The sequence below is a fragment of the Parasteatoda tepidariorum genome, chromosome 9 (genome assembly GCF_982258835.1).
Source record: "Parasteatoda tepidariorum strain Cologne lab strain chromosome 9, Ptep-v5.0, whole genome shotgun sequence".
Classification (NCBI taxonomy): domain Eukaryota; kingdom Metazoa; phylum Arthropoda; class Arachnida; order Araneae; family Theridiidae; genus Parasteatoda; species Parasteatoda tepidariorum.
This window is the reverse complement of record NC_141763.1, coordinates 90532425-90557360: the sequence shown is the minus strand read 5'-3', so window position 1 is coordinate 90557360 and position 24936 is coordinate 90532425. Positions and strand designations below refer to the sequence as shown.

The following is a 24936-nucleotide window of genomic DNA, read 5'->3' as shown; positions in this document are numbered from 1 at the left end:
CTGCGAAAAAATTTGCCTTTTGGCAAATAATTGGGGGGGGGGAGCACATGCCCCTCAATACTCCTTTGACGCTACGCCTACTGCGATTAACAAACAAGTTTTAAAATCATCATTTTTTAATGTTTAGTCGCGCTACTGCCATTGACCTTTAATTTCCATCGATACCAGAAATAACACGTTTCTCTTCGAAAAACAGTGAACGCTCTTATATACTGGGGCTGGGCAAAATAATGGAACACTTCTATACTAACACATTTTTTTTTTTTTTTATCTTTCTCAAAAAATACTTAGAGAGTCATTTTATAAATTTAGATGTCCTTGGGCAATGCGATTTCTTATACTTATTAATGAAATTAAAAGTTTTTGGTGGTTTGGGGGGACCAAGAACTGATAACAAACGGAAAATAGTGTTTTCGTACACCTAGTGCCAAAATCTGTAGCAATAAATTTGTAACGAGTGGTAATTATTGCGGTTTGCATATGCGACAATTACACAAAATTTCATAGACCTAGCTGAAATATTAATGGAAATATGGACATTTTTATAAAAAAAGTAGTTTTTATTTGTCTTGCGTTAACCTTGAAAATGTTCGATAAAATAAACAAAATTTTAGGAGCAGTTTAAAATAAATTACAAAATTATAGCTGAAAAATTTGTTTATAATGGCGCAAGATAGAAGTAATTAAATTAATTCTTTTATACTGCACGGAAAAAAAAATTTTTTTTTTCTCTTCATAATTTTGCATTGAATCGTATTCTACAAATTTCATTTTGTACTATTAAGCAAGGTTTAATAAAAATGGCACGGGCTTTGTTGGGGTCATCCCCCATAAAAGTATATTTTCCTTTGTATGTTTTCGTTCCTTATGTAATCACATTTTGCAGGGCCGAATTACCCATTAAGGCCAGACTAAGCCATGGCCTGGGGCCCCCAATGATTAGCGGCCCCCTTAAAAAAAATTTCTTTTCTATTAAATTTTAAAAAATTAAGAAAAACAATGATTTTTTTAGAAAAAAATCAATTTCAAATATATATTAATAAAATACGATAATTATTTTAGTTCTAATTTAACAAAATAAAGTAAAATTTAATTTATTATTATTTATTTTTATTTTAAATTTGTCTTTCTTGAATGAAAAGATATATAAATACTTTTATATTTGAATAAATGAAAAATATACGAGAAAAAAAAATTAATTTAAGGGCCCCAAAAATTTGAATGGCCTAGGGCCCCACGTACGCTTGATCCGGCCCTGACATTTTGGTGTATGAACATTTATTGGAAGGTATTATCATTTGTTATTTAATTTTGTCTCATGAATAATATTTGTAGAAAACCCCTTATCATGTTGAGCTTTCTTTTAAAGAGTGCAAAAACTACTTAGGAAATTGATTGAAACTGTTTAAATTTTTAAGACGTTCAAATAAGACTTTTTATTAGTTGTCAAGCCCGATTCTCTTCAAAATTATGAAGAAAAAAAAAGTTTTATTTTTCATGCGTAGTACAAAAAGATCTACTTTAATTACTGATATATTAAACAGTTTTTCAACGAAATTTTTTAAAATTTTGAAGTGAAAATTCAAAAAAATTTATTTTGTAATTAATTTCAAACTGCTCTGAAAATTTTGTTTAATTTTTTGGAATATTTTTAAAGTTATAGCAAAAGAAGAAAAAAAAACATGAGACAAAAAAAGTATTTTTTATAAAAATTTTCATACGTCCATAAATATTTAAGCTAGGGTTAGGAAAATTTATACAATTATTGCATATAATATCCAAATTGATTGTTAAAAGTTACAAATTTATTGCTACTATATCTTTTGACAAAGGGCGTTCAAAACACAATTTTTTTTTTCGTAATTTATTGTTGGCCCCTCAAATCTCTAACAGCTTTAAACTTCATTGATATGTTTGAGAAATCGCATAATCTAAACACTTCTGAAATTATAAAATGATTCTTTAAGTATTTCTTAAGAAATATGAAAAAATGCGTGAGTATAAGAAGTGTTTCTATTATTTTAGTCACCCCCTGTTATTCGAATGGTATTATCATTCACGGTCAAAAACTTAGGAACGTTGAACCATAAGATTGTTTAAATATGATTCAACTTTAATAAGGTGATAAGTTGAAAAATATATTCAGTAATTTTTGAATTTGATTAAATGATAAAATGGTTCAATTTGAATGAAAAATTGCTTCAACTAAAACAGACACTTGGTTCTTCTTGTCGGTAATTTAATAATACTTCAAGGTCAAATTGGTTCAATTTGACCGGAAAATTGATTTAACTTGAACCGAAACATGGTACAACATTTTAAGTTCATCGATATTATGGTACAACTTCTAACCAATTTTTTTTAAAGAAACTTCGCAAAATATACATTCTTTTATTTCATCTATTCCTATACTTCAATGAATATACTAGTAGTAAAATATGCAAAGCGTGAAATATGAAAAAAGACCCTTAATAACTTTTTATCTAATAATAAATCATCCTATTCTTAGTTTTTGCATAGATATTGAAGATATTAAGTAATTTGAAACCAAAAGTTAGATACGCTAACAATAAACAGGATGATCTCACACCTGCGAAACATTAAAAAATTTTAATTCTTCTGAAACTTCTTTTACAAAGTTTTATTTTTAAATTTCTGCTAAGTAAAAATGGAAAATTCAGTCGTAATTCGTAATTTATTAATTTTGCGTTTAAATATATTTATATAGAACTATTTTGTATTTATGCCTACAAATTTAAATACTGAAACATATTTAAATACATGCATTTAAAAAAAAAGTTATTTGTGTAATAATAATAATAATAATATGAATATAAATAAGATAAGAAGTATTGTTTATGATTTTGTTTACATATTATTTGTTTACCGAGTTTCTTCTGAATAAACTAGATGGCGCCACACAAGTCGTCTTCAAAACTTGGAAATTATTTCTTTTATTACTCGGAGCTCAACTTGTTGCGTTCCTCCGCTTCTCCGTTTTCTGCCAATGGCAGTTAAGTAAATGCCGTAACTCGGTCCTTACGTTCAGCGCCTGCGTACTCTTAGCTTTCTAACTTTTTCTCCCGTCATACTTCCGCAACCTATCCGGCAACAAAGCGGTCTTATATTGTCGGTGAATCGTGCGCACATCGCAACTTCTCTTTTACGGAAAATCTTTTTCAATTCAGACTTTTCCATTCGCAAAGAAAAACAGCAATATTTTATCGCATAACTCTGAATTAAACATTTGCTTGAAATCATCTGTTCGTTACAAATGGAATAAATCTACTTTGAGATCGTTTTCAAATTATAAAGAAAAGAAAAATTACATTCAAAACTATTTTATTTCTACTAAAACTTTGACTTGTGTTTGAACGCAGTTTAAAAACTATGAATCTGTGCTTGAAATCAAGAAACTAATTATCGTCTGCTTTTCTTTAAATAAAAAAAATCGTTTTCAAATAAAATTTTGTGAAATTTATTGAGCCCATGAGAGGTGATTTGAAGACCAGCATGATGCCACTGGCTCCAGCAGCCATGTTGCCTTCTCACCGAACCGCAACCAGTACTAATAAGCCAAAATTAGGTTTTTCTATCGAATCTATCGTTGGTCTTGAGCCATCATCAAAGAATAAAAGTCCTCCTGTTCCAGAAGACGATGACCATTGCTCTGACGGCGAAGTGACTACTTTGACACCACCACCAGCACACAGTCATTCAAAACTTACAACATCAAGCAATTCACCTTTTTATAGAGTTGGTGAAGACCTTTATCCTAGTTACGGACAATATACTCCCCAAAGGATACCACCAACAAGAGCACCAGAATATGCACATCGAGGTGAAATGTTATCTCCCCATGGACAGCATGGTGCTCTGCCATATCCATCTGTGATGTCTCCTTATGGAGCAGCCATTGGACTTGGACATTGCCATGGACAATATCCATTATCCTCTTATCTGGTCAACAGGGACTATCCTTCCTATACATGGATGATGTCTAGGCAACAGCCTAGAATTTTACCTTACAGACCGCAAGGTGAGTTAGAAAAAATTTATTTTTAATATATTTTAATTTATTAAGTTAATATATTTTTAGTTCGTCAATTACAAAACTGATTATATCCAGATGAAAAAATAGGTGCAGTGGCTAAAATATTTCTGAAATAACATTTTTGGGGGAAAAAATAATGCAGAAAAAAGAATCTAACAACCTACTTTTGTGTACTTAGTGATGAAGTTCGTTTTGTTTTTAAATTGAATCAGTGTCTAAATACAGAAGCTTTCAACGACCTTAATTGTATGTTTAGCAATATTATTTATTTTTGATTAGTAAATAGTAGTGGCTAAAATATTTTACTAATGACATTTGGGGGGGGGGGTAAACAAAGACATGTAAATAAATGTGAAAACTTATTTTTATGAATTAGTGAAGAATTAGCCTTAATGAATAATGAGATTTTAATGAATTAGTATTAAGGCGTGTTTTTTTTTAAAAATTGAAGTGATAGTGAAACAAAGAAATTTTCAAGGGCCTTAATCGTAAATTTGGAAATACTGTATGTTTTCGATAAATAAATTGTGATAGTTAAAATATTTCTTTCATGCCATTTTTAAGTGGAACATCATGCAAAAAAACGAATGTTAAAACCTAATATATATATATATATATATATATATATATATATATATATATATATATATATATATATATATATATATATATATATATATATATATATATATATATATATATATGAAGTGGGAGTTAAGCAAAGTAGTTTTTACTTAATTGTAAATTTGTCAATACTTTGTTTCGTACTAGAAAGCAATCAAAGTCGAACTGACAAATTTAAATTGACATCCAAATCGTAAATGCTCTAAATATTGATAAATATTGAAATAACATCTTTATAAGCGATATGATAGTTTTAACTATTAACAGTAAAAATCATTTGTCTATAAATAATTTGCAGTATTTAAATTACAATCTTGCTTTACACTCTCGTATAACAATAAGACATTCGTTAAATTAACTTCTAAAGTTTGCACTAGCATAGTTCAATAAGATATTCATTAATTTAACTTTCAAACTTTACACTTCCTTATATCAATTAGACATTTGTCCAAAATAACTTTCGAACTATACGCTAACATATGTCACTAAGAAATTTGCTAAACTGAACTTCTAAACTAACGTGCCTATAAATATTTCGTTAAAATTAAAACTGACGCTATACATTAAGATGTCCTGATATAAAACTAAAAATAAATTCTAAATTTTACACCATTAAATAATTTCTGATTAAAATTTTATAAGTAAATAAAGTGTAATTATGAAAATTTTACTTAAAAATATATCTTTTAGCGAGAAAAATATTTTAAAAATGTGCCTTGATTATAATAATTTGATTTAATTACAAATTGTTTTTTTCTTTTTCTCTAATTGAATTATATTTTTACTGTTTTTGTAAAATGGAGTGTTAATATAAGGTAAACATATGTTACTGAGAAATTTGTTAAAATTAACTTCAAAACAGACGTGTCTATAAATATTTCGTCAAAATTAATCCTCACGTTTTACATTAAGAGATTCTGAAATGAAACTAAAATTAAATAATAAATTTTACACCATTAAAAAATTTGTTACTCGTATTAATATTTTGAACATAAATTGACTGTAAATATTAAAACTTTATTTGTAAATATATTTTTCGTAAGAAAAATATTTTGAAAATGTGCCGTGGTTATAATAGTTTGTGATTTAATAGTTCGTTTTCTCTAATTAAATTATATTTTTACTGTTTTTGTAAAATGGAGTGTTAATATAAGGTAAATAGGGTTATATATAAGTGTGGAAGTTGATAATTACTAATTATAAATTAATAAATTTCACAAACCATTGAAAAAAAAGCTATTTAATTTTAACTTAGTCGTTTATTTTTTAGAAAAACTGGCCGAATCTCATAATGACAAAAAAAAACATGACTTTATTTTCGTAAGATGCTAATTTACCAAACTTTTTCACGGTTACAAATTATTCCCCGTAACTGTCTCAAATTTTGAACTGAAATTATTTTTTAAACTGTTTCAAGTTTTGAAACTGGTCAAGAATACTTAGTTACTGATGAAGCGTTGTTATTTAGCTTACTTTTGCATTAAAAGAACAAGTTTTTAGAAGTATATTTTTTAAACAATTATACATAATCTAATCAATAATGCTTTGAAATGTTGAAAATTGAAATTCCATCTCACTCCCTAAGACAATATATATCAGGGGTCTGTTTAAAAGAAATTTGGGTCCGTTAACGGACCCTTCACAAAATATCTTTTCTTATAAACGGGCCCTTCACAAATTATTTTAACTTAAAAACGGACCCTTCACAAAATAATTTATCTTTTAATTGGACCCTTCACAAATTTGTTTATCTTCATTATTGTTTTGGTAATCGAATAAACCCTTCCCAGGGGGGAAAACAAGAAAGACAGATTTAAACGAATTAAGTTTTGTCTTCGGCAGACGATTCTTCCATTCTTCGTCCGAAAGGAATATTCTGCGTTCAGCAGTATAGGCTAAATACCAAATATATGTATGTTGCATCTCTTATTTAGAAGCAGCAATTGCTGTTTATTTTTGAAAATTTATTTTTTTTAAATTATAATTTTTCAGTGTTGAGCATAATCTTGTATCTATTTACAATTTAAAAACTCCTTCAAAAGTTTTTTGCCATAACAGGACCCTATTTGCACAAATTCATAAAAGCAGGGCCCTGGCTGAAAGAATGTGACTTAACGTTTATTTTATATTCACAAATTAGGAGTAATTTTTTCACAATTTTACAAAAACAGGACCTTTTACAAAATGTCTGGATAGACTCATGTATACAAAATAGCATAATATTTAAAAAATCACACTACCAAGTAATGACTATGTAAAGAATAAAATATAGGATTTTCTTAAAAACATTTACGAACTATATAAAGAAGAATAACATAAACTGCTGATGTCATAAAGCTTTGAAGCGAGAATAAAATATAGGATTTTCTTAATAACATTTATAAACTATGTAAAGAAGAATAACATAAACTGCTGATGTTCTAAAGCTTTGAAGCGAGAATTAAATATAGGATTTTCTTAAAAATAATTTATCTTATTTCATTTGTTATCTTCAGCAAAAATTTAAAGCAGGTTAATCGAAGAAGTGTAACTTTAAAATCAGAGTTCTTTCTCACAGAAAAGGGCACTTTAAGTTTTGAAAGGGCACTCACTTAACACAGTAAAAATGTATCAAAATGTGTAATATTATGTAATAAATGAACTCGATCCTCAATAATTTTTAAATTACCCTATTATATTACTTTATATATATATATATATATATATATATATATATATATATATATATATATATATATATATATATATATATATATATATATATATATATATATATATATATATATATATATATATATATATATATATATATATATATATATATATATATATGTTCAAAAAGTAATTCTCACTTAATGTCAAAATAAGAAGGAAAAAAAATTATAGTAAAAAAATTCATTAAAAAAATTATTAAAGCAAGCTCTCTGTGCCCAATTTTTTAAAAAAGGTAAACTAAAAAAATGATTAATTGATAAATAACTTATTTTCTATAATTTAAACTGAAAATTATGAGAAAATAAACATTTAAAGGAGCAATTCTTTTCTAGAACAAAGGAATATTTATTGAAAAAGTAATATTAAAATTTTTAATCACTTAAAAATTCATTAATGTACCCGTTCTCCACAAAAAAAGAAAAATCCATATAAATTTAACCATTTGAGACTAATCTTAACAAAATGAATTTGTACTAATCAGAATTAAACCTATGAACACAGATAATTTTACCAGTGTGTAATTATTTAAACAGAGAATTAACTTTTTTAAAAAATGGAATATAAATGAAAAGACAATATTTTTAACGGATGGTGGCTTGTTTTCAAAAAAAGGGCAAAGAGGGTGCATTTATAGGGATAAAGGGTATGCACGGCCTTCTAAAAACTCTAACAAACAAAAATCTGTAACACGTAATTTCGTCAAGTGTTTTGTAACAAACCAGCAAGAGGAAAAAAAATCTATCAATTTTATTAAATGCATTCAATTTTAGCTAATGAGTTAAGAACATAGTAACAACTTACAGCTTTATTATTCTAAATATATTGATATATATTTATAGTTTTGCATAAGAAATTATTATTATTTTTTATTATTATTACTCTTTTAATACATAAATAAAAACTAAGTTTATTATAATAAAGTTTATTAATAAAAATAATACTTATTTTTTTTATCTTAAAAATTATTTATCTATACTTCATAAAAAAGGGGAAAGACTAAATTTCTTTCGTCTGTAAACCTTTCCGATTAGTTTTTTCTTTTCTTAATTGATCAAAAATTTAAAAGCAATATTAATTTTGAAAAGATCTACTGATAAACACTTAAAATAGAGGGAGGGTGAAAGAAACAAAAATGGTTTGCTAGCTTACGCTAAACAATGGGAATATCTCTTTCCAATTCCATTTGTTTAATGACTTATCTGTATAATGTCCATCTGTAATAATACACGAAAATGAATTTATGTAATGACCCCTCCTTGCTGTTCTTATAGAAATAGTTTACCATTACCTCCAATTCCCATTACCAAACGTAAAGCCTAGTTCCTATGTCCAGTTGAATTGCTTTTTCACTGTTTTGAAACCATGCTAGTTGTAAATGGTTAAAAATTTGTATAGTTTTGTGTTCATGATTTTATAATCATACTAGTTGTAAACGGTTTAAAAACCATGCAGGTGAAAAAAATGTTCTTTACCGTTTGCGGTTAATCGGACAGACAGACTGCTACCAGGTATTTTACCACAATTTTAGGATGAAAATTCAAACAGTGTAGGTTTGTCTGAACTCGCTTTTCTATACTTTTAAACCTTAAAGTAGTTCTTAAGTTGAAAGAGAATTTGCGACTAAAAATTTCTCTCGTGGTATGGCGTCTTCTTAGGGTGCTACAACGCGGCTGAAACTTTCTATGACAATTTCTGTTTCAATGTAGTTTAATTTTCCTTTTATTTATTAATTTTTTTTTTTTAAAGTTCAAGCCATATTTTTACGAATTACAACAGGATTACTTCCCCTCTGCGTAATTCTGAAATATCCTGTCCTAATTTGAAGGCGTTTCGATATTTTGGATTTTTTTTTTTTTTCTTCAGCATTTGAAACTTCGTGATTTATTCTAGATTCATTAGAGCTCATTTTCTCTAAGTTCTAAATTGCGTACTTGGTCAAATCGAATTTGCCACGTATGGTTTCTTGCGTTTGCTGAAAATAAATAAATAAATAAGAGCCTGATAATGGTCAATAATAAGGGAAGTTATTCTTGTAATAATTATGTATATGAATTCCATCGTATTCAAATACTAACAGTAAGCTTAAATTTTGTCATAATTTAATAAGCTAAATACTTTATTTAATGGTATCCGACTAGTTTCATTATTTTTTTAAAAAGTATTAATATAAAATTTCTAAAAACTAGTTTATTTATTTTATCATGCGTAAAAACTTTTAAAACTAGCAAAATATATATTATTATTTTATTTTATATCCGTCGCTGAACAGACGACCCAATTTTTTGGGTTTACGACTACTAATGTTCAACTCCGTAGCCTTGTAATTTTGAACCAATCCAGAAGACAAGGAAACTCCTGGATCAGTACCCCCCAGGGGTATTGATTTGTTATGGGAACATGGAGGACTTTGCGAATCGACAGATTTAACGTGCATCAGTTACCATTTACTACTCGAGGAGTTTTTTGGCCGGCGGGTATCGAGCCCACGAACTCTTGGACATGAGTCCAGCGCCCTACCGACCAGGCTACCCCGGCCTTATGTATTATTAATATAATTTTTTTATTAATGGTCATTTTTGGTTAAAAAAAAGACATTCTTTTGCATATACGCTAAACACTGTATAAAATTTCTTTCGCCTAAAACAAAAAATTCTTTGAGGATTTTATTTAGGAGGCTATGAACTATGTTTTGAACTATTATCTTAAAAGCAGGTGCATATACCAATGGGTTAAGGAAAAAATATTTATTTTTAAAAATTTCTACACTTCTCCTTGAGAAAAAGCATGCATAAAAAATGAAATTCTATATTTTTCTCTTAGTATGTAGTTCGAAACATGTGTCCAATAATCATGAACACTCATGAAAAATTATGGACAATTATTTTAAAAAATAGCATGAGATATTAAGTTTAAGGTGGTGTAAAATAAGAAAAAACTCTGATTTTGAGATGAACGCATTCAAAGACTTAAAATTATTAGTCTATCCACTGTTATCACCTTACACAAGAACTGCTGTAACTTAGTCAATAATTAGAGCCCAAACAAAAGTGAAGTATTTCTAGAAAGCTAGGATTACAGGGATTTTAAATTTATAATAAACTCATTTTTTTTAAAATTTTTGCACCAAATCATGTTTTTGCACTAGTTTTGCTCCTTAATTACAAATAGTTTGATTTAAAAAAAAAGGAAGGAAAAGTAAAGGGATTGTCTATACATTTCGCCATCACTTTCTTTCCTTTCTTTTTTCTTTTTTATTGGTAATTTTAGAACCCTACTACCGAAGAAAATGAGATAAAAAAATCAAACTTCAATATTGAATTTAACAAGCAAATATTTTTATTACTCTATTTAAACAATATTACCGGTATCAATGTTTTTAAAACTACGTTATATTCTTTGTTATAATTTAAATAATTTCCTGGTACCTTTGCTAAATTATATATAACTGTTATCTAAAAAAAGTATTCCCGACAAATGATATCATGAACAAAAACATCCTCACTCTTCAATAAAATTAACCCCCTTCCACAAGTACCGAGCCCCTTCTTGAAAAAAAGTCGTACATTGAAAATTTGATTTCTCGGGAACTATTCAACCGATTTCGGTCAAATTTTGTATTTTACCATGCAAACTTTGATGCTTTGAAGAAATTTATTAGAAATTGAATACCTTACCAGTCAAACATTTTTCGACTATTATTAAATAAAATAATTTAAAAAAAAGGTAGTAAAATTTTTTTTGTATAGAATTATCTTTGGATAAACAAATTTTATAATTGTGTGCAAAACTTTCTTTCAATTTGCTTAAAAAACTCTCGGGATATGGCGAAAAACGCAAAATTAAAATAAACATTAAGTTAATTAAATTCTGAACCGCTCTCCTGGCAAAACTATTACGACCATATATTCCAGATTGCGGTGTCAGAAATCCGAAAAAAGGTGTGTTTATTCAGATTGAGTGCTTTTTTTGGTGTCTGATTCCGTAACTGAAACTATCGTCTGCAATAATTAATTAACAAATTTGAGGTCACCCCCTCGAACCTTTAGGATTAAATCCTAGAACGTGAAGGTTCAATCATTAGATTAAAAATTATTCAGAGTGGTCCGTTACTTTGGCTCTCTGTACAACATGTTTCCTTCTGTTGCCTTACTTCTGAGCCACAATATATTATGGTGCGTAGACAAATTTAAGTATCAATTAAATATATTTATTACAGTACTAAACACACACTATCGTTATTACCAGAGATGCTTAATCTCTATATCTCTATTACTGTGCCACTATTAATTTCAACGCTGTTTCTATTACATGGACATTATAAATCTTCAAGATATCTCTAAAATAAAATTTAAATGCAAGCCGTAATTAAAGTTTAATTTTAGTGTTCTGTTTAATTTTAAAAAAAATTATTTATTTTTCGCATAATTAAATCAATGTTGCTGAAAAGTAACATTAAATTTTAATAAAGGGTCATCTTGATTTTTCTGGTTAATTTGAAAAAGCCAATACAATTACTAAAAACCAATACAATAAAAAAGGCAATTCAATTATGTATTAAAAGTTACTAAAATGCCATAAAAAGTTTAAAGATTTTCCTTATAAATAGATTATCATAAGATTTTTATCAATATAAGAAAACCATATCATTATAGCAATTAGAATTTGCCATATAAGGTACCGTTTTCTTTTCAGGAAAGTTCCAGAAGTCATTTTGCAGAGTAACAAATTAGCATATACTGTTATTTTTTTCATCGCAATTTGAAATACTCATCATGTCCATGTTGTCTACTTATAAACTACAAAATTTTATAATGAAAAAAAGCTATGCATGCACAGAATTTCTTTTTTCCCTAATTCTAATCATTATTTTTAACAAGGAAAACCAAATGAAACCTTTTAGTTTAATAGCCCCATATGTACGCCTAACTTTTTTTTTTTAAATTTTTGATGTGTAAAAAGATTTTGTATAAAGCATGTTTCATTACAACACTGTGCTTTAGTGCAAAGCTGATTATCTTTAATTTCCTCCAAAATTTAAGTATCCCGTATGAGCAAAAACTAGCTTTAAAAAATTATTTTGTTATTTTTCATGAAATAATTTCTAGTGAAATATTCAGCGTTTCAGATTTAAACTATTGTATGTCTTTTGAAAACTATAAAACTGTCGAATAATAGTTAATTTGAAAAAAATTGATTAATGAAATCCTCTCTGGAAAAATATCGTAACTTCATCTTATACGAGTATACAGTGCGCAAAATAAAATAAAAATATCACCTAGAATAACTTTTGTTCGATTGATTGGTTATTTTCACGTGTCTCTCATAATTGTCTAAGGGGGTGACCTAAAATATGTTCATCAATTAGTGTAAATTTTTAATTAAGTTTCAGAATCATGAACAAAAACGAACTTTCTCTAAATAAGACATACCTTTTTTTCGACGGGGTTGGAGTTTTGAACCTTGAGGGGGGGGGGGGAATTGCCGCAATTAAAAAAAAAATAGGGTCAAGATATTTAGTCTGGAGAGTGGTCAAAAGTTCCGATACTTTAAAGTTACTTTTACTTTTTGTGTATTTAAGCATATCTCAGAAGGTTGTTAATCGAAGGTTGTAAATGTGACGTTTCATGAATTTGCTCCTGAAAAAGTTATTTTTTTTCTAATAAGTTCTTTAAGTAATATTCTTTTTCAAAATATAAGGGCTAATTTATAATTGAAATAAAATTTAAAACCATTTTAATCACGCATTTGTATAGGAAAGAAAGAGAAGTGAAAATGAACATGTTTTGTCCAACTTTACCTTGCTCATGTACTACAAAAATTCCGGGTCAGATTACGGTACAAAGTGTCGGCCCTTTGGGTGCAATCATCCGTAAAATCCATTTTACCGTAAAATATTACGGCAATATTACTTAGAGCGATTTAGAGATTTTACTGCAATTATTACTGAAAAAATTATGGTACGTCAAATTTGTTGTTGCGGTAAAAATGAATTTGACGGTAAAAAGAACTGACACTATGGGTATGGGTATCACCCCCCCCCCTCCAGAATTTGATCCGGAATATTTAGCAGTGTACGCAAACATTTTGTGGATGGTGTACTGTTTTCGCTTATTGTCCCTCACGCGATACTGAATAACTAGGTGCCCTGAAATATTTTGCCCTGAATTAAATATTCAAATTGTACGAAATTGAATATTTCAAAGAAACAAGGATGACTTAGATTTTCAATAGCGTTTTTAGCTCATTAGTTGTTATCTATGATCGATAACGATGCAATTTTATCAGCATTACAAACTAAATTTTAAGCGTTAGCTTTGCACTATAACTCACGTGGTATATGATAGAATGATCTATGATTTACTGAAGGTGTCATGACGCACCTTATATTGCAGAGTATCGCGGTAGCTTCAAATGTATCATTAAGAAATCTACGCTTCTTATCGAATGTATCATTAAGGTTTTCTGCCTGTTATCAAATGTATCATTAAGGTATTTTTTACTTCTTATCTTTTTTTCCTAATATTGGTATGGGATTAATACAATTCATAAGCATTTTGTCACTATAATGCATAATACTTTTGTATCTCTGAAAAATATCTGACACTAATAAAGAAAAAACAGCAGCGAGTGCGGAAAAAATAATGCCCATTTCTTGAAATTATCTATTTCACTTCATTTCATTTCGTTACACAACAGTTCTGCAAGCGATAATACATATTTCGCAAACGATATTTATCGTTTTAGGAAGATACGTATTTAAAATATTAGATTAATTTTTTTTAATGTCACTCAAATATATTTGATTAAGACGACGATTTATTCAAGCATTCAAGTTAGAATTTCATATATTTATATATTAAAATAAATTAAAAGTAATTTGAAAAAAAAAAAACATTTTACAAATTTTTAAATAATTTTTTTGATGGGAGAATTATATTTTTAAGACTGTTCTTCGAAATGTTATTCTTCGTATTAAATAACGCTTTTTAGTGAATAATTAGTTTTTTTTTTTCAAAGTTGTGGAGTTGTAGTTTAAATGTTCGTTTCGTAGCTTTGATTTTGAGCTTTCATGACAGCTCGACTCCTAGTTATATTCAATTAAAATTTCCACCAAACCTTAAAAAAATATTATAATTTTTATGTGATTGCTAATTTCAAATTATATATTTCTATTATTTGTTTACGTACAATGCGCCAAAAAAAGACCACCCTGAATAACTTTTGATTGAATTATCGAATCTTCACATTCTAGGATTCAATCTTATAGGACTTAAGGGGGGGGGGACCTCAAATATAATAATAAGTGCAGACGATATTTTATGTTACGAAATCAGACAAAAAAAAACATACTTTCTCTGAATAAACATACCATTTTTACAACGGATTTGGATTTCTGACCCCCAGAATATAAGAGTAGTCGCAATCTGCGAAATATCTTCATAATAGTTGGGTCAAGAGAGCGGTCCAAAGTTTGGACCCCTTACAGTTAATTTTACTTTAGCGTATTTTGTCACATTTCGAGAGATTTTTATGTGAATTGAAAAACTTTTACATACAACTATAAAATTCGCTCATCCGAAACTAATTCTTTCAAAAATTAGTTTTTACTAAATATTTGTTATTTGTTATTTTTTAATTTAATAATAGTCGAAAAAAATTTGAATTGTAAGTTGTACAATCTTTTACGTCATTTTAAAGTATGTAATTTTAGTTGACAAAACACAAAATGTGTGCGAAATCGGTTGTATAGTTCTTGAGAAATCAAATTTTAAACATGCGACTTTTTGTAAAATTCAATTTCTCAGAAACTATGGGTCCGTTTTTTTTTCTTCTTTTGCGCAGTTTACAATTAATGTTAAAAGGTACTTTATTTAAAATCACAATTTGGATTATGGCATAACTATTGAAGAAATATATTTTAACAAAAACATTTGTACAAAAAAAATTATATTCCGCAAAACCAATGTAAGAAAATAACTACAGTTCTATATCTCGTTTCCACGCGCATATTTATAAATGTCTTATGACAAAAAAAAATAGATTCGTGAATATTTAAATTAAATACATTCACATATATATTTAGTTAGCTTAGTAACTTAGCTAAATAAATTTGGATTTAGAATTTATAAAATTTAATATTATATTTTATGTAGTCTATTTAATAATTTCGAATTATGAATAGCTTCAATGTAAATCTGTGTTCTTTTTCAATATTTCAGATATACTAATTCTCAACGACGTTCAAATGTGATTCATTAAGTTTTAATAATTCAAATAATTTGCAAAATATAATTTTAAATTTATGTCTACATAATTTTCATGGGATCAAACTCTTTACTTTTTGTTTTTATCTATAAGACATAACTAACCACCAGATTCGAGCACATTTTTTTAAACTTTAAATCTGACTTCCTTTGACTCTTGAATCTATAGCCCTGTTTTGAGTTAGTAAAATATTGCTATAGCGTCACATATTATTTTAAGCTAAATACTTATTATTTTACGTTGCCTTATTATTTTAAGTCATGCGCTACTTTACATTTATTTGTATGTTTTAAACTGTTATATAAGTTTAGCATTTTCAGCTTCATACTAACTAAAGTGCTCTGCCTTTTTGTTTTAATTTTTTTTTTTGAAGTATAGGGATAGTTCCGCATTTATTTCGTTTATCCATACATTTTGCGATGGTTTCACGTTTTAATTTTTTTATCCATACATATTCTAATATTTTCGCATTTTAATTCATTTATCTATACGTATTGTAACAGTTCTGCCTTTTAATTCATTTATCCATACATATCGTGATAGTTCCTTATTTTAATCCATTTATCTATGCATATTTTGGTAGTTCCACCTTTTAATTTATTCATCCATACATATTCCAATAGTTTGCATTTTGATTAATGATTAATTTATATATACATATTCTAAAACTTCCGTCTTTTAATTATTTATCCATATTTATTGTGACAGATTCGAATTTCAATTAATTTATCCATACATATTATGACAGTTCCGCCGTTTAATTCATGTATCCATATATATTGTGACAGTTCCGAATTTTAATTCATTTATCCATATATATTGTGACAGTTCCGAATTTTAATTCATTTATCCATATATATTGTGACAGTTCCGCCGTATAATTCATTTATCCATATATATTGTGACAGTTCCGCCGTATAATTCATGTATCCATATATATTGTGACAGTTCCGGCGTATAATTCATTTGTCCATATATATTGTGACAGTTCCGAATTTTAATTCATTTATCCATATATATTGTGACAGTTCCACCTTTTAATTCATTTATCCATATATATTGTGGCAGTTCCGCCGTATAATTCATGTATCCATATATATTGTGACAATTCCGTCGTTTAATTCATTTATCCATATATATTGTGACAGTTCCGAATTTTAATTCATGCCGTATAATTCATTTATCCATATATATATTGTGACAGTTCCGAATTTTAATTCATTTATCCATATATATTGTGACAGTTCCGCCTTTTAATTCATTAATCCATATATATTGTGACAGTTCCGAATTTTAATTCATTTATCCATATATATTGTGGCAGTTCCGAATTTTAATTCATTTATCCATATATATTGTGACAGTTCCGCCTTTTAATTCATTTATCCATATATATTGTGGCAATTCCGAATTTTAATTCATTTATCCATATATATTGTGACAGTTCCGCCTTTTAATTCATTTATCAATATATATTGTGTGACAGTTCCGAATTTTTCACTGCGATAAGTGTTTCTAAAAATTGGAAAAACCGGTAGTCTGTCGGTATAAATTATTTAATTACTTCGAAACTACTTCAAAATTTAAAAAAAACTGAGGTAAAAGTTTTTTTTTTTTCTTTTTAAATCTTCACGCATAAAAATACAAAACGGCAAAAAATTGTTTTTACTGCAATAAGTTTTTCTAAAAATTGGAAAAACCGTCGGTATAAACTATTTAATTACTCAAAACTAATTCGAAATTTAAACAACAAAGTGTGACCAGTTTTAAATTTACAGATACAGACATAGGAGTATGTAACCTTATATATATATAAGGTTACATACTCCTTATATGTATATAAGTTTACATATATAAAACTTTCAGCTTTGCGTTACTTACTCATCAGCTTTTTAATAGTGGAAATTTTAAGTTTTTAAAAATGATGACAAGTTTCTGTAGTTATGCAAGTACAATTAAAAAATTTTTTTTTCAACTTCGTACAACGTTCCCTGATATTGCTATAACCAAACTGCATTTACCTATTCATGTTACATTTTTCGCACACGGCATGAAATTCAAACATTTACAGACATTGAGATGGTTACATGTTTAAAATTCTATATATTCATACAAATTGAGATGATTCCGCTATAGCATTTTAATTGCAATAGTTAGGAATCTTAAAATTCATTTATCCATACAAATAAAATTAGTTTCCCTATTTAAGAGTGTTGCATTCTTATTTCAAAGTTGGAAGAGAAAAAATAAAATTGCCTGTCATTCATTAAAAACGAAATGGAGAAGCTCCGATATAGACAGATTCTTAAAGTAGGCGTGTCAAAAGATTTCAACACCTATCTTATTCAAACAATCCTAAAGATTATAAGAATCGCACTCAGGCAAACTAGAGATTGTTGAAAGTGATAAGCAAAAGGAGGCGTTACCTTTTTATTCAATACGTGACTGAGATGTTGTTATTTTAACAGTCTCTTCTTACTTTTCGCTTTAAAATATTTCCCATGATTATTGGAGTTATTTTCTTTTAATCTTTCTCTTTAAAATATTTCCAATGATTCATTTTTGGAATAGTTTCTTCTTACTTTTCTCTTTGAAATATTTCCAATGATTATTGGAGTTATTTTCTTTTAATCTTTCTCTTTGAAATATTTCCAATGATTCATTTTTAGAATAATCTCTTCTTACTTTTTGCTTTAAAATATTTCCAATGATTATTGGAGTTATTTTCTTTTAATCTTTCTCTTTAAAATATTTCCAATGATTCATTTTTGGAATAGTTTCTTCTTACTTTTCGCTTTAGAATATTTCCAATGATTATTGGAGTTATTTTCTTTTAATCTTTCTCTTTGAAATATTTCCAATGATTCATTTTTAGAATAGTCTCTTCTTACTTTTTGCTTTAAAATATTTCCAATGATTATTGGAGTTATTTTCTTTTAATCTTTCTCTTTAAAATATTTCCAATGATTCATTTTTGGAATAGTTTCGTCTTACTTTTCGCTTTAGAATATTTCCAATGATTATTGGAGTTATTTTCTTTTAATCTTTCTCTTTGAAATATTTCCAATGATTCATTTTTGGAACAGTTTCTTCTTACTTTTCGCTTTAAAATATTTCCAATGATTATTGGAGTTATTTTCTTTTAATCTTTCTCTTTAAAATATTTCCAATGATTCATTTTTGGAATAGTTTCTTCTTACTTTTCGCTTTAAAATGTTTCCAATGATTATTGGAGTTATTTTCTGTTAATCTTTCTCTTTAAAATATTTCCAATGATTCATTTTTGGAACAGTTTCTTCTTACTTTTCTCTTTAAAATATTTCCAATGATTATTGGAGTTATTTTCTTTTAATCTTTCTCTTTAAAATATTTCCAATGATTCATTTTTGGAATAGTTTCTTTTTACTTTTCGCTTTAAAATATTTCCAGTGATTATTGGAGTTATTTTCTTTTAATCTTTCTCGTTAAAATATTTCCAATGATTCATTTTTAGAATAGTTTCTTCTTACTTTTCGCTTTAAAATATTTCCAATGATTATTGGAGTTATTTTCTTCTTATGTTTCTCTTTAAAATATTTTCAATGATTCATTTTTGGAATAGTTTCTTCTTACTTTTCGCTTTAAAATATTTCCAATGTTTATTGGAGTTATTTTCTTCTTATGTTTCTCTTTAAAATATTTCCAATGATTCATTTTTGGAATAGTTTCTTCTTACTTTTCGCTTTGAAATATTTCCAATGATTATTGGAGTTATTTTCTTCTTATGTTTCTCTTTAAAATATTTCCAATGATTCATTTTTAGAACAGTTTCTTCTTAGTTTTCTCTTTAAAATATTTTCAATGATTCATTTTTAGAATAGTTTCTTCCTAGTTTCCTCTTTGAAATATTTCCACTGATTCTTTATTGGGGTATTTTCTTCTTATTTTTCTCTTTAAAATATTTCCAATGATTCGTTATTAAGGTGGTCTCTTCTTATTTTTCTCTTTAAAATATTTTCAATTATTCATTTCTGGAATAGTTTCTTCTTAGTTTTTGCTTTAAAATATTTCCAATGATTATTGGAGTATTTTCTTCTTATCTTTCTCTTTAAATTATTTCCAATGATTTGCTACTGTAGTGGTCTTCTCTTTCAGATGATTTGTTAATGGAATAGTTCCTTCTTATTTTACTCTTTAAAATATTGCAATCGATTCGTTATTAGAGTATTTTTTTTTCGTATTTTTCTCTTTAAAATATTTCCAATGATTCGCTAATGAAGTGGAAATTTTAATAATTTGTTATTCGAATAGTTTCTTCTTACTTTTCACCTTAAAATATTTCCAATGATTCTTTATAGGAGTATTTTCATCTTATTTTTTTCTTTAAAATCTTTCCAATGATTCGTTATTGAAGTGATCTTTTTTATTTTTCTCTTTAAAATATTTTCAATGACTCAGTTTTGGAATTGCTTCTTCTTAGTGTTGTTCTCTTTAAAATGTTTTCAATGATTTGTTACATAAGTGAGTGGTCTGTTTTCTTCTCTTTAACATTGTTCCAATGATTTGTTATTGGAATAGTTTCCTCTTATTTTTCTCTTTAAAAATTACTAATGATTCATTAGTGGAGTATTTTCTTCTTATTTTTCTCTTTAAAAATTTTCCAAGGATTCGTTATTGAAGTATTTTTTTTTCGTATTTTTTCTTTAAAATATTTTTAATGATTCGTTTTTTGAATAGTTTCTTCTAAGTTTTCTCGTTAAAATGTTTCCAATGATTTTTTTTTTATTGGTGAGGTCTCTTTTTTTTTTCCTCTTTAAAATACGTCCGATGATTTGCTATTGGAATAGTTTCTTCTTACTTTTCTCTTCAAAATATTACTAATGTTTCATATTATAGTATTTTCATCGTGTATTTTTCTCTTTAAATTATTTCAAATGATTCGTTATTGAAGTAATTTCTTCTTATTTTACTTCTTACGCTATTTTCAATGGTTCGTTATCGAAGTAGTCTTCTCTTAAAATACTTCCGATTTTTCATTATAAGAGTAGTTTCTTCGTATTCTTCTCTTTAAAGTATTTCCATTTATTCCTTATTGAAGGAAGTGGTCGCTTCTAATTTTTTTAATTGTACTCAATGATTTATTTTGGTAATAGTCTCTTCATTTTTTTCCCCTTAAAAGTATTTCAAATGATTCGCTAAGAGAATAGTTAAGGAAAGTTAGTCATAAATGCTGCTTTCATTTTCATTAAATATTTGTTCAATCATTTAAAAAAACATTTAATAATGAAGGAATTTTAGAAGTCAAAATTTCACGATATACGTTTTTTATTAAAATAATTCGATTTTTGACGAAACAAAAAACTTGAAATGTTAGATGCATCGCTATCGAAAAACGTGGTGAAAGCTTTCGATGGTGATTAGAGTTTATTACGTAAGAGATTCACCCTGCGTTATTCGTTTCTGGCCTGACAAAAATAAAATTGTTTTCTTCTTTTTAGTTCACTGAAAAAAAGCTCTTAATTTTTATATATATATATTTTTTAGTCATTTTCTTCTTTTTAATTTTGAGAAAGAAATTTTTTTAAAATCGAAAAGTGGTCGAAATTTTGATTGTTGACAAATTTTGCTTGCTTCATTGAGAAAATAACGATAAATTAAGTAGACATTAGGCACAGAGCTCCTCTGAAATTTGAGCACTCCAGTTACTGGGAAAGTAATCAACATTTTGACTGGCGATAATTTTTTCTTAATGATATTATCGCTTTAATTCCACCCTCACGCGACTATAAAACGTTTGAAACATGTTTTGTGATCCCATACTCATAAATCGATAGTTCTTAATTGTAGTTCTATTACTTTCGAACTATTCCTGAAAGATTTTTGTAATTTTTCTCCTCACTCACCACGCAATGGAATCGAAAGTCAATTTTTCCTAAAAAGTCCTTCCTAAACCAGTTTCACTTAAATTAATTTTAATTAAGAAAACTTTCTATAAATAAGTTTCACTAAAAAAAATTCATAAAAAAATTAATTACAGAATAGTTTCAATCAAAAAATTCTTCAAAAATTAGGTTTGTCCCCTTAAAGTTTTTATCACAAATAAGTGTCATATAAAAGAACATTCATAAACTTGTACCGTTTAAGTTTTCATAAATTAATTTTATTTAAAAAAAAATTCGCAAAAGGCTTCTCTTTCGCAAATTAGTTTCAATATGAAATACTTAAAAAAATTTATTTTACCTAAAGCATCTTTTACAAATAAGTTTTACTTGAAACTTTCTTCACCGAATAGTTTCAAACAAAAAGTTTTTCAGAAATTAGTTTTACGCAAAGTTTTTTCTCGAATTAGTGTCATTTAAAACTTTTAAAAATATGCGTTGACTAATAAGTCCTTTAAATTAATTTGAATTTTTTAAATTTTCGCAAAGTACTTTAAAAAGTTTTCCACAAATTACTTAAAATTTAAAAGTTTTTCTCAAATCGATTACAAATTAGTGTCATACAACAATACAACTAAATTCGTGTCACATAACTTACAATTCGGTGTCATATAAAACATCACTCACAAATTACTTTCAATCTAAACTTTTTCAGGAATTAGTTTCACTAAAAGGTTCTTCACAAACCTGCGTTTGATAAACAGTCATTCACAAATGAGTTTTTCTTGAAAAGTACTTCACAAGTTGGCGTCATATAAAAAGTCTCTCAGAAATAAGTTTCAGTTAAAAAATTCTTCGAAAATTAGTTTTGCTTAAAAATTCAGTTATAAAAATACATGACAAACGATTTTACTTTTGTATCGCATTCACCTATTTAAAGAGTATAGTGGAATATGTCATATAAATGTCAAATAGAGTGCCATATAAAATGTCACTCGCAAATTAGTTTCAATCAAAAAATTCTTCAATAATTAGTTTCACTAAAAAGCTCTTTACAAATTTGTGTCAAATAAACATTCACTCACAAATTAGTTTCATTTTTAAAAAAGTCCTTCACAAATCAGTATCATATAAAATGTATATATAATGATGAAGTTACCAAATTTTACCACATTTACCAAATTTTATCGCGTATTATTAAATTATATTTTATTTTTAAATTCCCCATTATAATAAACAATGCGCTTCTGCAAAAATTATCTTTTTTTTTTCGTTCCTTTAGAGCCAGAAAATTTGACCAAATTTTGACATTTTGAACATACTTGTTTTCTCAGTGCGATAATTCCATCAATTTTACTCTAGATAGAAACTCCATCTACAGTTAATGACTTATAAAGCAACTCCAGACTGCGTTATCACATTAACCGAGGTAATCTTACCACATTTACCGAATTTTATCACGTCTTATTAAAAGTACGAGTAATATCGTATTATAATTGCATAACATGCTACAAATTTATTGCGATCTGATTATCTTTCACGTTTCTCTCAGCAATTCTTATATAACAATAATATATAATAGCACATAAAGTATAAGGAATGCGATATAAATCAAACTATATATTCAAGCATAATCATTGAAACGTCAGATATAAAAAGTACAATTTATAATCTTCGTTATGTATGTAATCTATAAGTTGAGTACCTAATGAATTTTGATAAACTTGGCATCGCATTTGGTAGAAAAATTATAAAAAAAACTATAAATTCAAAATGGAGAGTATCATTTTTGAACATAACATAAAACAGAAACTACTTTATAATTTTGATAAAAGAAAACACGTTCACCATTGTAAAGAAAGAGATATTTATCACAAATGGTAAAAATCAGTGTAATTACATAGGTTTCTTGTTATCAAAAACCATGTAGTAACATGAATCAGATCATTTACCCATGAAAATAAGGAAAAAAAGCGATATGAGAATGTTTTATTACCTGCTTTATGTTCGCATTTTTCTTAGTTTATAATTTTTTGGTCGTTGTGATAAGGGTAACTGATAATTTTAGCGTATTGCTGCCGTTATTTTTCAATCTGAAAACTAACTATATTCACTTGCTGACTATATAACTTGCTGACTTAAAAAAAATTGTTCCTGATAGCTAATAATTAGTATCAAGAGTTGAAATCTCTATTTAACTCTTGATGTTCTTTGTAGTAAGAAAATTTATATAAAATTAATTTAAATCCTTTTAAGTAAAAAACAAAAAAGTAAAGAAAAAATATTCTGGTGGTGATAGCCAATTATTTTTTTATCTTAAATAAATTTCATTTTTCTTACTTCGAAGATTTAATTCAAATATTTTTTTTGTCATGATAATAGATTTCAAGAACTGAAAACAAAATTACATATTTATATAGATAGATTGGCAGATAGATCGTATCTACCTATATCATCTACCTATAGATTTATAGGTAGATGATAGATTGTAGCTACAAATTATCGTATATGACAAGACGATCTTTTCTTTCTGTATTCGTCTTAATTCTTATTAAATTTTTTGCCGACACACTATTTGAAAAATAACAGAACTGCAACGAATCATTGTAGGGTACGCCGAACGAAATTTAAGAATTTTGACTATTAGAGAATAAAAAAATCTTTCACCATGTGCCATAATTTATCAATTATTGCAGTTATTGTTTGAATTCATTATCTGTGAAAAAAAGAAGAAAAAACAAGTGTTAAATGGTTTCCAGAAATAGAAAATGAGAGATCATTTTACGATTTTGTCAGAATTATTTTTTAAATAGTTTTCCACCAAAGGAATATAATTTAAGAGATTGGGAAAAATAGAGAATCAGAAGCGGTTTTTATAAAATTGACAACAATTTATTGTATGTTTCCGACAGGAAATGTTAGAAAGAATTACGGCACATAGAGAAAGAGGAATAATTACGCTATCTTCATTAACAAATAATTTGCAAATGGCGTGTGACCAAAGGAATGCTATAAGAAATTTGTGGAAATAGAGAGTAAGATATCTGATTGGGAACCGAATAGGATATAAGAGATAGAGAGTAACTTTTCTTTTTGAAATAGCTTATTCCCAAAAAAATTAAGCAAAAAATATCGTCAAATGGGAAATGGTTTAACCAATTATCACAATTTGAAGGAATCTTTTTTCAAATGGTCGGTCAGCGAAAACTAGTAATAATTTTGACAAATACAGAAAGAGAAATCGCTTTACCCTTTACCATAATTTGTCGGATATCTTTTTCTAATAGTTTAATAGCAAAGAATTTAGTCAAATTGGAATTGATAAATCGTTTTGCCATTTACCACAATTACCACAAATTGTTGGCGTTATTTTTCTGACTGATATGTAGCCAATATCTATTTATCACGTTGATTTTTAAT

The 24936-nt window shown here is 27.1% G+C and overlaps 1 protein-coding gene across 1 annotated transcript in view; it reads left to right on the top strand.

The window, feature by feature from the left end:
- Nucleotides 1–2938: 2938 nt before the first annotated feature.
- LOC107437266 (uncharacterized) overlaps nt 2939–24936 on the top strand; it is a 47035-nt gene continuing 25037 nt past the window's right edge. Inside the window, exon 1 of the mRNA XM_016049199.4 lies at nt 2939–4039. Coding sequence (XP_015904685.2) covers nt 3490–4039 — 550 coding nt within the window. The 5' untranslated portion in view covers nt 2939–3489. The remainder of the gene's footprint in view (nt 4040–24936) is intronic.